This window comes from Schistocerca americana, chromosome 3 (genome assembly GCF_021461395.2).
Source record: "Schistocerca americana isolate TAMUIC-IGC-003095 chromosome 3, iqSchAmer2.1, whole genome shotgun sequence".
NCBI classification, from domain to species: domain Eukaryota; kingdom Metazoa; phylum Arthropoda; class Insecta; order Orthoptera; family Acrididae; genus Schistocerca; species Schistocerca americana.
This window is the reverse complement of record NC_060121.1, coordinates 554,340,560-554,358,853: the sequence shown is the minus strand read 5'-3', so window position 1 is coordinate 554,358,853 and position 18,294 is coordinate 554,340,560. Positions and strand designations below refer to the sequence as shown.

Genomic DNA, 18,294 nt, shown 5'->3' with positions numbered 1-18,294 from the left:
AAGAGTGCAAAATCCCTTATTGGGTAGAAGTTTACATTACATTCAGAGAGTGATTACAGAAGCTACACCAAGAACCAGTGTGTTCAAATGTATTGCTGCTGTCATATTCCTGTATTCTTATTAACCTATGCTTTCTCTTATTTTAACTTCCAACAATATTAGGAAAAGAATAGATTGCTGCTCTCCCTGAGGATGACATGTTGAGTTGCAGACAGACATAATGAAAAGACTATTACACATTATAGCTTGCCACTACTAGTGTTACATGTTATTTGTTCACTTAATGCAGCTGGTTGGGCTAAATAGAAAATCACTGTTTAAAACATGTCACTTTATTCCAGTTAAGTGGTCACGTCCACACTCCAGCACTGCCCCAGCGGTAAAGACCCCAAGCCACAATGATTTGTTCTACACTGAAGAACGAAAGATAATGGTATACCTGCCTAATATTGTGTAGGCTCCCCACGAGCGCACAAAAGTGCCACAACACAAAGTGGTATGGCCTCAACTAATGTCTGAAGTAGTGCTGCAGTGAACTGACACCATGCAGGGCTGTCCATAAATCCCGAAGAGTACGAGATGTTGGTGTCTCTTCTGAACAGCACGTTGCAACGCATCCCAGATATGCTCAGTAATGTTCAAGTCTGGGGAGTTTGGTGGCCATTGGAAGTGTTTAAACTCAGAAGAGTGTTCCTGGAGCCACTCTGAAGCAATTCTGGACGTGTGGGGTGTTGCATTGTCCTGCTGGAATTGCCGAAGTCCATCGGAACGCACAATGGACATGGATGGATGCAGGTGATCAGACTGGATGCTTATGTATGTGTCACCTGCCAGTCATATATATACATTCAGGCGTCCCATATCACTCCAACTGCACATGCCTCACACCATTACAGAGCCTCCACTATCTTGAACAGTCCCCTGCTGACATGCAGGGTCCATGGGTTCATGAGGTTGTCTCCATACCTGTACACATCCAGCCACCCAATACAGTTTGAAATGAGATGTGTCTGACCAGGCAATATATGTTTCCAGTCATCAACAGTCCAATGTCATTGCTGATGGGCCCAGGCAACTTGTAAAGTTTTGTGTCATGCAGTCATCAAGGGTACTTCAGTGGGCCTACGGCTCCGTAAGCCCATATCGATGACATTTCTTTGAATTGTTTGCGCACTGACACTTGTTGATGGCCCAGCATTGAAATCTGCAGCAATTTGTGGAAGGTTTGCACTTCTGTCACATTGAATGATTCTCTTCAGTTGTCATTGCTCCCGTTCTTGCAGGATCTTTTTCCATCCGCAGTGATGTCAGAGATTTGATGTTTTACCAGATTCTTGATTCTCACGGTACACTTGTCAAAAGATCATACAGGAAAATCCCCACTTCATCACTACCTCGGAGATGCAGTGTCTCCTTGATTGTGTGCCAACTATAATACCATGTTCAAACCCACTTAAATCTTGATAATCTGTCACTGTAGCAGCAGCAACTGATCTAAAAACTGTGCCAGACACTTGTTGTCTTATAACACAGCTCCGTATTCTGCTTGTTTACATATCTCTGCATTTGAATATGCATGCATACCAGTTTCTTTTGTGCCTCAGTGTACATCCCCAGTCCCTGAAAGTTCATTTTGTGGATGAAATTTCAAGAACTTGGGTGTAATTTTTCGTAAATAGAAGTAGTTGCCAACTTTGATGGATTGCAGTGAATTTTTTAAGAGTATGTTCTCCTTGGTAGTTTGTCAGTGACTAATTTGTAGGAGTTCCCTTTAGTCTAGATCCAGTTGGTAATTTGTCTAAAAATAACTTCAAAGGTAGGCTTTAGGTCAATTTGTTTTCATGAGGCAATGCCACTTAGGCAGGAAAAGTTGTCACTAACTTTGTGTTATAACAACACTAGCTTTAGTTTGTCAATCTACTGATGCTTGCAGTGGACAGTTGGACAATGGCACTGCAAAAATTTCCAAATAAATAGTGTTTCAACAGCTAGATCAATGTCTGTATCAATCACGAGATTGTCAATGCCATGACCATTTCAAAGGTATGTTGAAAAGCAAACACCAAACTGTCCAAGAATGAAGCCGATCATTAACCAAGTTAACAGCCACTGTGATACTGATATAAGTGAGTAGGTGTATCCAAATTGTGAACATAAATATATCGCTGGAGTCGAGGAGAACTTGGAAAGCCCTTTATCCATAGCTTACTGTCACAAGTGCAGCACTAGCAGTGGTGCTGCTTGGATTTGCATTATTCACACGTGGTGCTCTCCCAACAGTCTTGGATCTTTCCTTGTCTTCGTTCATGTCAGTGTTCAGCAAGAGCACTAAACCCCTCTCTCCTCTTTTAAGAGCCAGGAAGTTTAGTCCTGGACAATTCTAGGTAATTGGCAGAGGGAACTGGCTGTCACTTGTAACCGCACACCCAGAAGCTCATGTGCTGGCTAGTAGCAGCTAACCAATCAGTGCTGAGTAGGATCGTGATGCTGATGATAGTGCAAATGGCTGATGTTGCAGCTGGTGGCACCTGGGATGATGTGATATGATGGGACATGACGGCATGGCATGGAGGTGTGATGGCAGTGCTTTTACCAAGGACGTGTGTTGATCACAGTGCTGAGTGCTGTGACTATAATGTGAAGAGGTAGATGTTGGTGATGCCTGTGTCAATGGTCTATCAACTGATCTTGGTGTATCCTATATGTGGCATGTAATTGCATACGTAATTTTGCAATCTTTTATTCTCCATTAATAGTTTCTAAGTGTAGGTGAGGTGCTTGCATATTAACTATTGTGGGGGTGGGGGGAGTTAATGAATGTAGTAGAGTTAGGTAGCTTCAGAGTCCAGGCCCTAATCTAAGCATCAGGAATATTGGTGCCTGCACCATGGATAAAAGAATCTGCGTACACATGGTTTTAACATTTAAACTTGCAGTGTGAGATAAGTTCCATTGAATCTGCTACGCAAATAGCATACGACAGTGAGACCACCTTACAACATTGTAGAAGTGTGATCTAAGTGGTCACAACATGCATCTGAGTACAAAAATATTTGAACAACAGCTACAAATTGCTTTTTAGGTTATTCTACTATGATCTATCACAGGACTAAGTTTACCATGCAGCCCATAGCGGTGAATACTGAAGACAGAAAATATTACATTATAAATCAAAAACAGTTATTTTTTAAGTGCCCTGTTGTCATAGCCTCTTGAAATGGTGAAGACCGTGACATTTTTGTGGTTTGATGAGTTGTGAGCAATTATTGCTATTTCTGCTCCAGTAACTGTATTGTACCTGCAGGAATTATCGGTGGTTCAGGCATTCTGTATTTTATATACACCAAAATGCCTTGCTTGGTTCACTTAAATTATGTCCAGCATGCCCAGTCTCTTTATTTGATATTTGTTTGAAAAGGTGGAAATAATGACAGTGAGCCAAGTATAGCACTCTCATGCAGATGTAGTTGCAGCCAAAGTATGGAATGACTGAGCCATGACAATGTCTGCAGGTATAAGAAGAAGGCACTGCAGCTTCCTGGCATCAGTTCCTAAGTGTGCCTGATGATGAAAATTCATTCTGTATTTGAAATTATTTTTATACCTGACATGACTATGCGGCCATTCACCCGAGAACTTTTCCTTTTGTTACTTATTCATTATACCATGGGAAGGTGAAACATGGAGACACTGATTTGCTTAGTACATGATCTTATATCCATTATTATCTCATTCAAGAGTAACTTAACAGTTTAAGACCATATCACTGAAGTGATGATTGTTAGTATAATATTAGTTTATATAATGAAAATCTGGAACACTATAGTCATTACTTCAGTAGAAAATATCCAATATTTTTGTTATAAAAATGAATACTGCTCTCCTGTGTTTAATACTTTCTGCTGTAAGTTGATGCTGATGTGGGTTTGTAATAAAAAAAATAGTGTCACATTCCTTTCATTTAGATGTAAATATTGCATTACTCTTCGTTCTTTCCTTTGGAATGTTGAGAAGCTTTTGAACCCTGGCATAAAAAATGACTTCATAGAAAGTGTCTGCAAGATATTGTTTTGCACCAATTTACATCTGCCTAATTAACAGGAAACTGAGATTATAGTTTATGTACTGAGTGGATAAGATATTTTGGTTCAAAGTATTTTGCAGATCTGTTTGATAAGCAGTCTTGTGCATTTACATAAATCTATAATTTTTTGTTTTCATTCTGTTGCATTGTTAGATGATTTTGTTTCTTGAAAATATTTGGTGACTGAATTAAATATTGTTTTGATATTAATAGAGTCTCTAAATAAAATTAACGTAAATGAGCAATTGAAATAAAAAAAAAACTGCTATCTTTATCATATACTTCAAAATGTTTTAGGTTTGAACCCTCAAGTTTATAAATATCTGGAAGAGCACTTACTTAAATCAATTACACCACGTTCAACACTTCTAAGCCGTACACCCACAAAAAAGGGCCGCAATTACAGAAGACGCATGTCAGTGAAAGGAGCTATCAAGAAAACAAGGTCAATAGCAGTTGAACGTAAGTTTTTATTACAACATATATTTACAAAATACATTTTAATGGACCCCATAGTTGTTGCTAATAACATCTTAAAGGTGTTACAGGTATTCCACTGATTTAGTGAACAATTTGATAATTGCTTTGCAGCTGAATCGCTTAGCCTGCAGCCAGATGAGCGACGCCAGTCTGTTATCCACATACCACAAGCAGACTTGGAAATAATAAAGAAAGAAGCTCGCTCACCTTCACCAGAAGAGCCTTTATGGAAACAACAGACCACTTCATTCCACAGGCATAGGTTAGTATCTGTACTTTTATTCATTCATTGATATTTGTTTTCACTATTAATGGATCATATGTTTTGTTCTGTATCAACCAAACCACTGTAAATCCAAGAAGTTTCAGTTGTGAACAAATTAATTCTGCTGTGAGTGTAAGTGGATATTAGCAGTGAATTTCTAATTTTCGTAGAGACTTTTCATATTATGTATTTTGGATTTACACAGCTTTACAAAATATCCATGGCATTATTTTCTGATATAAATGACAAACAGCAGCCCCATAGAAGAAAGCTATGAATAAGAGTACATCAAATATATCATGCTGAAGCACATTCTGTTGACAGGGACCAAAACATAACAAAAGAGGGATAAAAATATCTGGACAGGCTTAAGGGAGTAATACATGCTTTTCAGAACAAGTTTTAAGAGACCATTACTCAGAAAGGCATAACTAAAAGTCACTGTATTTGTCTTCTTAACTACTTCTCTGGTCTATCTGCTTCAGCTGTTAACAATTCCCTGTAATATTTTGTTTCCATTTTTTTCTGCAGTAATAAGTGAAAAAGGAACCTTAGGTATCCTACAGCCCGAGATTCAATAATACGTAAATTACAACTCTTTCTGTGCCAATGCAAGTAGGCAATGGCTAGAAAATATTTATAGCAATATAGAAAAATCTACTCACTGATCAGCAAAAGCAGCAATAGTTGGAAACATGGAGGAAGATTTTAAAATGCCAGCTTTGGAGCTGCTCCTCCTCGCAGAAAAAAGGAATGCACTGGAAGAAAAAAGACTGACAAGACTTAAGGATATGGGAAAAAATCCCACTCATGAGCCTTTATTAAGGGACAGAGAAAACAAAAATTCCTTACATTTATAAAACTTTCCACCGTTTTAACTTGAAATGTTAGAGGCCAGAATGGAGAATGTAATGTATGTTTGGATAAATACAAGAAAAGAATGTTTTTCCAAAACTGGAACAACTACATTTGCACTCAGAGCAATGTAGAATAGATACAGGTAATGAATATCAAGTTTATAAATGTAGGTATTCCTTCACTGGCAGCCGATAACATGATGGGTGTGAGTAAAAACAGTGGAAAAAAATGAAGAGTGAGTAGGAAGTCACAACTTGCACATTAAAAATTGTTGTTGTTGTTGTTGCTACTGTTGTGGTCTTCAGTCCTGAGACTGGTTTGATGCAGCTCTCCATACTACCCTATCCTGTGCAAGTTTCTTCATCTCCCAGTACCTACTGCAACCTACATCCTTCTGAATCTGCTTAGTGTATTCATCTCTTGGTCTCCCTCTACTATTTTTACCCTCCATGCTGCCCTCCAATGCTAAATTTGTGATCGCTTGGTGCCTCAGAACATGTCCTACCAACCGGTCCCTTCTTCTTGTCAAGTTGTGCCACAAACTCCTCTTCTCCCCAATTCTATTCAGTATCTCCTCATTAGTTATGTGATCTACCCATCTAATTATCAGAATTCTTAAAAACTAGAGGAGTTTATGTTAACTTAAAAAGATATTTCCTGTGCGCAGTCAATTTTAAGAAATATCCCTATGCATATTTTTGAGTTCCACTTACAACACATTGCACGTGTCAGCTGAACTGGAAAGGATGTAATCTTAGTACAAAACTCTGCTACCACACTAATATTGGCTTCACAGTTACTAAGGAAAAACTAAAGTGATCTTAGAGCTAGTTAATATTTATTTTTGCTTTGTAGTTTTATTGGTATTCTTTGTGGTTAATGTAGTATAAATTAATTGCAAACTGGATATTAACTGCTCAAGTGCTGTGAGGATATTGAACTGACTGGCAACAGTATTACTAACCGCTACTCCTTTGCTTCAGAAGTTAAACCAGCGATCATGCCCTTCACTTTCCGTGTCACATAAAATTATTTATGTAATTCCCTAGAGCCTGGAAATAATGCATGTGACTATATAAAGAACAATAAAACTGTAATATTTTGCTGTTAGAATTCTTTAATAGAGGTGATTTCTCAACTAGTAATTGGTCTCATTGCAATCTTTTTCAAAATTGTCTTAATTCATGTTACCAACTGGATATTCATTTGTTATACTGTAATGGATATTCAGGCTGCTACTCTTTTGTTCCTTTCCTTCTGAACTTTTTGTGGCAGACATTAAATTACACTTTCTTCACTGAAATTTTTGTCTAAAACATGCTCCACAGCTCTAATATATTTAAAGAAACTCATGATATTACCGTCAGCTGCTATTAGTGTATTATGTGTTACTGACAACTGGTTTCAATAGGAAGTGGTATTCTCAAGTCAGTGTAAAACTACATTGTAATAAAAACCTCTAGGTATGCTTAGGTTAACACGTAGAATGATGTGTCCAGCTTAACAGCTTGATTTGTTCAAGGAAATTTACATTAAAATGTGAAAGTAAGCACTGCTCGGAGGTAGACGTGTGTATGCACTGTACCAAAATGTATAGAAAATGCCCATCTCCAATGTTAATCAGTTTCAACATTGAGCTAGCACTAAATGAAATGAAAGACAAATTTAGAAACGAATTTAAAGCTCAGTGAGAATAAATGAAAACATTAAGGTTTGCCAATGACATTGTAATTTGATCAGGGATGAGGAAAGACTTAGTCGTGCAGTTTCTTGAAAAGAGAATATAAAAGTTAAACATCAACAAAAGTAATAAAATGGCAGTACAGTATAGTTAGATTACACCAGGTGACTCAGATGGAATTGGATTAGGAAATGAGACACTGAAAGTAGTAGATTAGTTTTGCTATTTGGGGAGAAAAATGAATGAGAATGGCCAAAGTAGAGAGGATATGAACTGCAGGTTGACAGTAGCAAGAAAAACATTTAAAAAAGAGAAAAATTTTAATATCTAATATAAATTTAAGTGGTAAGAAGTCTTTCTTAAAATATTTGTCTGAAGTGTAGCCTTGTATGGAAATTAAACATGGATGGTGACTAGAAGACAATAGTAGCTCTATAAATGTAAGGCTACAGAAGAATGCTAAAGTTTAGATAGGTGGGTTAGATAACTACTCAAGAACTTCTGAACCGAATTGGGAAGATGAGACATTTACACCACAAGTTGACTAAAAGAAGGTATCAATTGATAAGACACACCTTAAAGCATCAGCGAATAGTCATTTTGGGAATTGAAGGAAGTGTGGGAGATAAAATTTGTAGAGGGAATGAAGGCTTGATTGCAGTAAAGGTGTCCTATCATGAGACACGGACAAGAAACTGTTTGAATTTCATGACATCACAGTGAGGAATTTCGCATTCCATTACATTTCAAAGTGCGAAAAGAAGATTCAGCCAAGTCAGATTTTTGGCTCCTGAAAACAAACATGGCCAATGACATACTGTGTCAGTTTTACGTCACAGGTAGAACTTAAAGAGATGCCATATTGGATTGAGTCATGTGGAGTTGAAGTCATTGTTATAGAACTGAACTCCATTTTTGGTTGTTTTTTATTGTAACACATGTGCTATAAAAATAAGCTGTTTCAAAGCAGTAACACGTTGAGGATCTCTTGAAAACGCTTCATTTTTGGTGCAATTTGTAACATTTTTGGTGCAATTTGTTATAATAAAATGACAGGGAACTACATATCGGTAGTTAAAGCTTCTTGTAGTTGATGCATTTCATGTTATATCATGCACATTATGAAAGTGTCCCATTTCAACTCTGTGCTACCTAGATGATTTCTCAGAAGCACATTCTTTTGTTACAATTTGTTATGGCTAAATATCAAATTATAACATCTGTGGTTACAGCCTTGAGACATTTGTAAAAAATTTTGTACCACATAATAAATTGGCTGTTATTATGATGTAACTGTAGCATAATTGATAGTGTCATGAACTATAAAGGACAAAATAGCAGTTTTGCTGATTCAGTCACAGTTTAAAAGCAATAACAACATTCATAAATACAGTAGTAGAAGGAGAAATGGTGTACGCTATACATCACTCCGCCTTAGAGTGGTACAGAAAGGAGTGAGGTATTCAATTATAAAAAATTTGTGACCACCTATTGAGTGCCATAAATAATTTAATGGATAATAAAATCGACTTCAAACAGAATGAAGTCACAACTACTGGCCAACACCTTCCACTCCATAGAAGACTTTCTCAGTGTGTTGTAGTATGATTTGTGTGTGTGTGTGTGTGTGTGTGTGTGTGTGTGTGTGTGTGTGTGTGTGTCATCGTGTAAATGGTCAGCATGTTGGCGTACACAATGAACTAAACTTGTAAACCAGGCTCACTCCAAATCATAGTTGCAATTATGATCCATGGAACATGCCAGTAACTAACTAACTAATTAAAATTGTGGTTGTCACATTTGATTTTGTGCAGCTATTAATAGCATTATAGTGCTTGCACCTGAATTCAAATTTTCACTGTTATTTGCTAATGAATTGACTTTTGTAACTATGTCATTTGTTTTAAATTTCTATTCCATACTTTCAGAGGTGCATCAGAAACTCAGTATGCAGACACAGAAGTGGAGGAGCTGCTTACAATGCTTAGAGAGACTGAAAACCTTGAGGAGCAAGGTGATATACTGCAGTATTTGGTGGATTCTCAAGGGTTGAATTTCAATACAGGTACGTTACAAAGACGACAGTTTAGAGAAACGGTATGAGAAGACAGAAAATTTGTGTATTATTCTTTACAAGGGGGGCCGTTGTGTATTATATACTAGAAGTAGTATCACACATTATTGCTTCTCCATGGCATATATATGCATTATACTAAGCAGTTCTGGTTTGTAAAAGCCTTGCTCCATTGGTTCCCTGTAGTTTTACCAATGCATTTGCTGCAGATCTAAATGTGGAAGAAACTGGAGTGCCCTTTGGTTAACCAGTGAAGAGGATAGAGTAATTCCTTATGTTTGTGTATTTCTTGTAATATCATGGATGATCTTCCACATAAATTTTTTTGCTCTGAAGTGAGATTTGGCATGTATTTGTGGTAACTCGTCCATCGATTGCCATAGAAAACTCTTTGGTCAATGGGACAGAGCTCCACTATGGCACTATCTTCGACTGGCAGTTTGCTCTTAGAAGCAGCTGAGTGCACATGCTCTCTCATGTGTACCACAGCATCAGCACATAAGGTGTACATTATCCGCAGTTGCTGCACATTCACTCAGAGTATCCCTAACGGGACATTCTCCACATGGGTGACCCCAACATGACATTGACCCAGACACGATTATCTCACAGTTATCTGATGACAGAAAACTTACTGTCACAGCTGCAAGGAAACAACTTCTGCTTCGTATTGCAATACAACTCCAACTATGATCTCATCACCCTCACAGCCCATCTCCTTGCCTCCCTCACCCCTCTCCAAAGCAGAGCTATCAGACTAATGAATGACCTCCACCATTTCCAGTATCAACTGCATTAATACGACACAGACAGTTATGCCGTGCTTCCTTTGCCACCAGGCCAAGAAATGCTCAAACTGTGTGCTGTTCAAAAAACCTGTCAAACCACAGATGGTCACCTACGCCCGCACGAATATGTCATCTGCAGCCACTTATAGGTACTCCTGTGTCCCCCCCCTCCCCCGTGCTCCGCACTCCCACAGGGGACTCTGTGGCGATTCAGCCATCATTTGCCTTAGCAAACCCTTTAGTCAGTGGGCCAGAGCTCCACATCAACACTATCTTTGACTCACAGTTCTAAACAACAGCTGTGTGCGTGCACGCTCTTCTGTGTACCACAGTATTGGCAGATAGAGAGTACATTACCTGCACTTGCTACTTGCATTGTTCACTATAAGTATTGCTGCCTGAATCCTCTCCATAAATTTGAAAGCTCTCCTTTGAACCTTTCTGTTTTTTACTGTCATGCTGTGATGTAAGGGAATGGGAAGCAGTACTGGTGGACAAGCTTCTTGAGAATTTATGAACCAGATTCTTACATGGACAATCTTTTTTCAGAATTCTGTGGCTGAATTGTAATTTGTCATTTACCTGTTTCATTATTTGCTTTCCACGTTCATTCACCATAGACAGATATTTAAAAAAATGTTTCTCAGCTGTTTGGTATATGATAGTGCTTTCCATGGTTTACTATTGTTCTAGTAGTCAAATAATATAAGGCCTTTCAGTCTGTCTATGAGCATGGCTTATGTTTGCTTCTATCATGACCACTTTTGGATTCATTACACAGTGATCAGTCTGCTTAGGTTCTTCTGAATTTTTAGTACATGTATTTTCTGTGCCAATGGCCTTGCCGCAGTGGTAACACTGGTTCCTGTCAGATCACCGAAGTTAAGCACTGTCGGGCTGGGCTGGCACTTGAATGGGTGACCATCTGGTCTGCCGAGCGCTGCTGGCAAGCGGGATGCACTCAGCCCTTGTGAGGCAAACTGAGGAGCTACTTGATTGAGAGGTAGTGGCTCCAGTCTCAGAAATTGACATACGACCTGTAGAGTGGTGTGCTGACCACATGCCCCTCCATATCCGCATACAGTGACGCCTGTGACTGGATAGTGGTAACTTTAGCCAGCTCTCTCATGTCACAGTTAAACCCTAGTCTCTTCATGAATATTCTTAAGATCACTGACATTAGATATGTTCTGACTGTTTTTATTCTGCACTCAGTAATTAATGTTATGGTACAAAAACTAAAGATCACCACATGAGCCCATTCTTGAATCCAGTGAAATAAAAGAAAATTATATGTATTCATGTTTTTCTGTTGATGTTCTTCCGCATGAAATCCTGTGCTCTTCAGCACTCTAAGTTTGTTGTAATTATCTTAGGAAGAATGTTATTTATTTATTTAATTTTATGGAGTCTGCCCTTGTATGGTGACCATCTGCCATGCACTGATTAGTAATTGCTACAGGAAACACAGGATGCAGTGGTTAAAAATCATTATTTTTAAGTATTTTTCATATTTGTTTCCTAGTTTATAAATACGGACTTACTTCAAAGAGCACATACTTTCATAAAAGTAGTATATATGTATACACGTAGATATTTAGATATATAGTTGACACACTACATAGTTTATAAGCATGGACACAGATAGAAAGAACTTATACGTCCATTAAAAGGGAACATATGCATACACATAAAAAAAAAAAAAATTGAGGTAATGTCTTCTACTTGCCTTCCTCATTTATAAAATCATCCACACTGTAGTAGCATTTGCTTTTTAAATATTTTTCACTGTTTGCACCTGTAGGTTCTGGCTTGCAATCCTTCAACTTTTAACACATTTTATTGCTAAGCCTCAAAGCCATGTAATATGGAGTATTTTCAAATAATTAGTCTGTGGCAAGGTAACATGTAATCTTGTTTGTGCCTCATTTCATAAGCATGTTTGAATGAATTTCCTTCAAAAAGATGGAGGTTTTTTAATTCAAAGAGAAGTGTTTCATATACAAACATGGAAGGAATTGTCAGTAAATCAAGGCTTGCAAATAAAGGTTTCCATGATTGTGTATAGTTTGTTCCAGTCATAACTCTGATAATTTTTTTCTGTAGCTTGAACACATTGAGGAGGCTTCCTTTTTTAACTCCCCAAAAAAATATGCCATGTCTTTGGTCCTGAAGTGGGATTGTATGCCATTTAAGTTGATCTCACCAAGGAGATGATAGACTGTAACATCAGAATGGAATAACAACAGTTGGAACTGACAGATTGCTACTCACCACATAGAGGAGACATTACATTGCAGGCAGGCACAATGAAAAAGAGTGCTAGATACATCCAGTTATCAGACTGAGTCCTTCATCAGCCCTAGAAAACACACACACATTCACTCAAGCCCAACATACACACTTGGCCCTAAGGTCAGACTGACAACATCCAAGGTAGACAGCTGTCTTTGCTGGGGTGAGTAGTGGGGGTACAGAAGAGGCATGCAGTGGCCAGATGGAGGGATAGCACGGTGTTAGTAGGGGAAGAACAGGATAGGGCTGCTACTGGGGGTGTTGGTGGGGGGTTGGGGGGGGGGGGGGGGGTTGCTGAGCAGAAAATAGGGAGGGGGAAAGGACTATGAATGTGGATTTGGGGGAAGGGAGGGGAGGGGGGGGGGGGTAGATGTGTGTAGTACAAGAGTGGGAGCAGGTAAGGGGATAATCAGGTGGGGAAGACATGGAGGTTATGGAAATGTAGGATATATTGCAGGAAGAGTTCCCACCTTCCAATTCAGAAAACTTATGTGTGATTTGACATTGAGTAGTTGTATGAAATATTTCTGAAGTCCTGGTCCAGCACAAACTTTCTCTGCTTATAGCACATCTTGAGGCACACAGATTAGCACGAATGCAGGAACAACCCACTTCAGTGCCCAAAGTATGCGACGAATTTGTTTGGACCAGTATACATTGGTACATGCTGATGGTAGAGTACAAGTGTACTGAAAATCACTCCTAAGCGATGCATTCTGCTTACCAGCAAGACTCTGTTGGGCGGGAGGTGGAGGTTTTTTCCATGTGACGGGTGTTTCCATTGGCTGTTATGGGCCCGAGTTCATCTGCCATTGTCTCTCACCAGCAAATATTCTGGAAACCTGCTATTTGATAATATATGTCTTTTTTTCCCTTGGTTCCATAGTAACTATGAATTATTGAATGACTCCTTGATGCCAGCAACTATTAGGTGTTATACACTTTCAATCATAAGCCATTTTCAGTTTTTTATCATAAAATATCTGTGATGGCATGTATTACCACTTTAGCTGAAGTTGTTGTTACAAAGAAGTTATGCCAGTGATACGCTGTATACGCAGGCAGTTGACTTCTGGTACAATTTCGTTTATGTAAACAACCAAAACAGACAGACACATAAATATTTTGTGGTTTCTTTCTACCCCTTTAAACTTCAAGGAGGGAGATTTTAGTTTAATCATCAGAGCATTATATTCTAAAGTTTTTTTCCTTGATCTCTCAGGAATGGAGGAAGACAAGAAGCCTGTTACCGTGAAGGATTTATTAAAAGTGTTGTATGAAAAGGCTTGCCAGCAAAAGTTGTGGGGATTAGTTCGCCATACAGCTGGAATGCTTGGAAAACGGGTTGAAGATCTTGCCAAGGCTGTCACTGATTTGCTGGTTCACCAGAAGCAGGTATGTCAATTGCAGTATTGCTCAATTTCATGTGTATTCAAGCTTGAGTGAAAAAAATTGTAAGAAAATATACTGTGTGCACTTTGAGTGCTGCTCCTGTTGGTTGTGTTGTGAAAACTGGCATATAAATGCCCCTAATCAGTCTCAAATAACCTCAACCTCAAATTTGTCAACATTTTGTATACACATTTACTTAAAGGGCAGCAACAGGTTCAGACATAAAGAAGTATGCAATATAATATAATAAAGTGCAGTATAATATAACATAACATAACATAATATAAACATTTGTCCACTCATCCAAGTTTAATACTTCCCTTACTCACCACTTCTAATAGCAGACACTGCTAATAATCTCATCCAAACCATTTTGTAAATTACCCCTCCTTGTCACATGACCCATTTTTTCCTTTTATTTCATGTACTGTAGTTCCACTTGTCCTGTTATAAGTTTTACTTTGAATAATTACAAATGTGTCATTTACCTGTTTGGTCTCACTTCTTTTATCATGCAAGTTGGTAATATTGGACCTTTTAAGGGCAAGATTATCTTGTTTAGTCACCCCCCTTAGAACATGTCACCAAATTTTCCTATATTTTGTTCACTCACTTTTCCTCCCAGAACAATTGCTGTAATGTTTCACGTAGTTCAATATTTAATTTGTAACACATTTTATCCAACTTAAATATTTTACACGGCATTTTTACTGAAATAATCCCTCTCATTTCAGTCAAGTGATAACAGATATCATCTTTCGAAACCAACCAAGATACTCTACAGTTATACTATTTTAAAACTTTTGCTCCCACAAAAATTTCTCAGCCACACACATTCATCTTTGCACCTGACAATGGCGTATCAATTGAAAACTGCTTTGTAAAATAATAAATATTGTAGAATATTACACCAGTGTTGTTTGATTTTTCATTTATAATTGCAAAATATTCTTCCAGGATCCAACTGAACAGTCAATTAATGTAATATTAATTCATTTATTCATTGAAGCACTTACATCCTCCTATGAAAGACAACCCATAGTGTTCAGGGATGAATTAAAATTCATATTACGGCAGAAATCTGTTGCAGTAAAACATTTTACTAACAGTTAATTGAAAACGGGCAACTGCGCCCCTAAAATTGAAATGTAGGTACAGCTAAATGTCAGTGTGTTCTATCAAACTAACTGTTGATGAGTGGGTTGTCAATACAGAGAGATGAGTATTATGGAAGAGAGGGGGTAGTCCAGTAAAAAATGGGGGGGAGGGGGAAGAGTATAGTTGCACAAAGAGTTGGTAGGAAAGTATTTGGGAGACAGAAAGAAAGCATCAATGCTTCTGAACTGCGCATGTGGAAACTTACCCTCCAGTTCCTCTCTGTTCCTGCAATCACCTTTCTCTAAATATCTGCTAGTTTCCAATCTTTATCCTCAAATTCTAATCTCTCATTTGTTTCCACCCCTGTCCGAAAGCCTCTCACACTCTCTGCCCACTCAGTTCGGTTACCACTAATCATCTACCATTTTACTACTACCACCATTATCTTACTCCCTTCTTGTTCTATACATTTCCCCCTACCATCTCCCACACCCCTCCCTACTGCCACCCTCATCATATCATCCTTAGCCCGTCTGCCTCATCCTTATTAACATACATGTTTACTTTCTTCTTCATCCATCCGTGTCAACAACTACTCATTGACTGTTTGTTGCCATGGAAGTGATTACCTTATCTGTTATACACCTGTGTGGCAACAACATATATGAAGGAGAGTTGTTGACTATCTTCATTTTTGTACATTGTTTCTGCCTCGTAACTTTGAATTATTGTAATATAAAGAACGATCTGTCAGTAAAGGTGGGCAGTTTATTTGTCAAGTGTACCTGCTGCACTCCATTACATTGAAAAAAGATTGTGAAATAATCTCTTTCAAATAATGAGAGAAGCCACTGTTTTTTAAAATGCCACTGCTCTTCCAAATGTATAATTAATTTCCTGTTAATCTGTTATGAAAAACATGACAATCATGTGTTACATGAATGAAAGCATACTGGTATGGACAATGTACATTGTTTCCTACACTGCTTGTGAAAATCTTAAACAGCTACTTCAATTTAAAATAGTTTTTTATGTGTTTGACAACAGTCACATTGTATTGAGAAATCTCTTTCCAGTATTTGGTTCTCAAAGGTCAACAAAATGATAAAGGTAACAAACATAGGCTTCTCTTGCTGTTGTCCATTTCTTGGGTGAATATCACTTTCATGTATTTTCATTATTGTTTTGTATGCTACGTATTTCAGATCATGGTAAATGGTGCTCGACATTAGCTGTAACATGTTTATTTTGATAATGATGACTATTAGATTCCTTATGGAAGAATATTTTTTGCACTTTAGGTCACAGTTGGTATGCCACCAAATAATGAACACACTATAACGGCACCACTTCCTGAGATGGAACTGAGACAAGTTATTCATCAAGCTTATGGTGATGATGAAAGTACAGCAATGCTTACACAGGTAATCATAAGTGTTATATAGGTGACCCCTACATCCTTCTGAATCTGCTTAGTGTGTTCATTTCTTGGTCTCCCTCTATGATTTTTACCCTCCACACTCCAGTACTAAATTGGTGATCCCTTGATGCCTCAGAATGTGTCCTACCAACCGATAAAATGTTTATGAATCTTAAAAAAGACTTCAACCTATAAGTTTATGTAAACACAGTAAATAATTTAACACAGGAACCAGCGTAATTTTTCAAGGAACTGGTCAACAGAACAGGGGGAGTGACCCATTAGAAAACTCTTCAGTTTAGACTTGAAAGTGCATGGATTACAGCTAACGCAGCAGAATACTGCACACTTTTCTCCACAAGAGTTAAGGACGTGTGATCCAAATGCAGACTGGATTTCTGCCTAATATTAACTGAGTGAAAGCTGCTAATTCTTGGGGATAAGCTGATATTGTCAACAATAAATAACAGTAAAGAATATATGTATTGAGAGGCCAATGTCAGAATATCCAGCCTAATGAACAGGGGTCAACAAGAGGTTTGCAAACTTACACCACTTATTGCCAGAACCCCCCAGTCCTGAGCCAAAAATATGCTTTGAGAATGAGAGGAGTTACCCCAAAATATAATACCATACATCCTAACTGAGTGAAAGTAAGCAAAGTAGACTACTTTTTATATCAAGCCATCACTTACTTCAGTTACTGTTTTAATATTAAAAATGGCAGCATTAAGTCTTTGAACAAGATCCTCAATCTACATCTACGTATATATACTCCACTAGCCATCAAGCGGTGTGAGGCGGAGGGCACTATTCACGCCAAAGTCATATTTCCCCTCCTCTGTTCCACTCTTGGATTGTGTGAGGGGAATAAACCGCTGTCTGAATGCCTTTGTATGAGCTCTAATTTCCCTTATCTTTGAATGGTGATCATTGCACGATTTGAATGTTGGTGGTAATAATATATGCTCTACATCCTCGGCGAAGATCGGATTTTGGAATTTAGTGAGCAGCCCCTTCCGTTTAGCACATCGTCTATCTGCAAGTGTGTCCCACTTCAAAAGTTCTATGAGATTTGTAACACTATCGCGATGGCTAAAAGTACCACTCATGAACCTTGCGGCCCTTCTTTGGACCCTCTCAATCACTTGAATCAGACCCAACTGGTAAGGGTCCCATACCGACGAACAATACTCCAAGACTGGACGATCTAAAGTATTGTAAGAAATTTCCTTTGTTGACGGAATGCATCGCTTCAGGATTCTATCAATAAACCACAATCTAGAGTTTGCCTTACCTGTTACTTGTGTAATCTGGTCATTCCATTTAAGATCATTTGGAATAGTCACACCCAGATACTTGGCGGATGTTACCGCTTCCAAAGACTGGGCATTTATTTTGTACATTAATGGGGATTTTTGCTTTGGTATACACAGTAGGTTACACTTGCTAATATTGGGAGATAACTGCCAGTCATTACACCACACATTTAATTTCTGCAAATCTTCATTGATTTGTTCACAACTTTTGTGTGATACTACTTTCCTGTAGACTACTGCATCATTGGCAAACAGTCTAATGCTGCTGTCAATACTATCAACCAGATCATTTACGTAAATCGTAAAAAGCAGCGGACCTATTACACTGCCCTGGAGCTCACCTGATGTTACACTTGTTTCTGTTGAAGTCACCCCGTTCAGGACGACACACTGCTCACTGTCTGTTAGAAAACTTTCTATCCAACCACATATGTCATCGGATAGACCGTAAGCGCGCACTTTTTGTAGCAAGCGACAGTGTGGAATTGAGTCGAAAACCTTCTGAAAATCGAGAAATATGGCATCAACCTTGGAGACAGT

The 18,294-nt window shown here is 38.3% G+C and overlaps 1 protein-coding gene across 2 annotated transcripts in view; it reads left to right on the top strand.

Annotated features, from left to right (window-relative positions):
* Nucleotides 1-18,294, top strand: part of LOC124605322 (probable phosphorylase b kinase regulatory subunit alpha) — a 250,327-nt gene that overhangs the window by 164,329 nt on the left and 67,704 nt on the right. For both annotated transcript variants that reach the window (XM_047136918.1, XM_047136917.1), the window contains exons 14-18: nt 4,382-4,546; nt 4,676-4,826; nt 9,297-9,433; nt 13,748-13,920; nt 16,317-16,439. In XM_047136918.1, the coding sequence (XP_046992874.1) occupies nt 4,382-4,546; nt 4,676-4,826; nt 9,297-9,433; nt 13,748-13,920; nt 16,317-16,439 (749 nt within the window). The remainder of the gene's footprint in view (nt 1-4,381; nt 4,547-4,675; nt 4,827-9,296; nt 9,434-13,747; nt 13,921-16,316; nt 16,440-18,294) is intronic.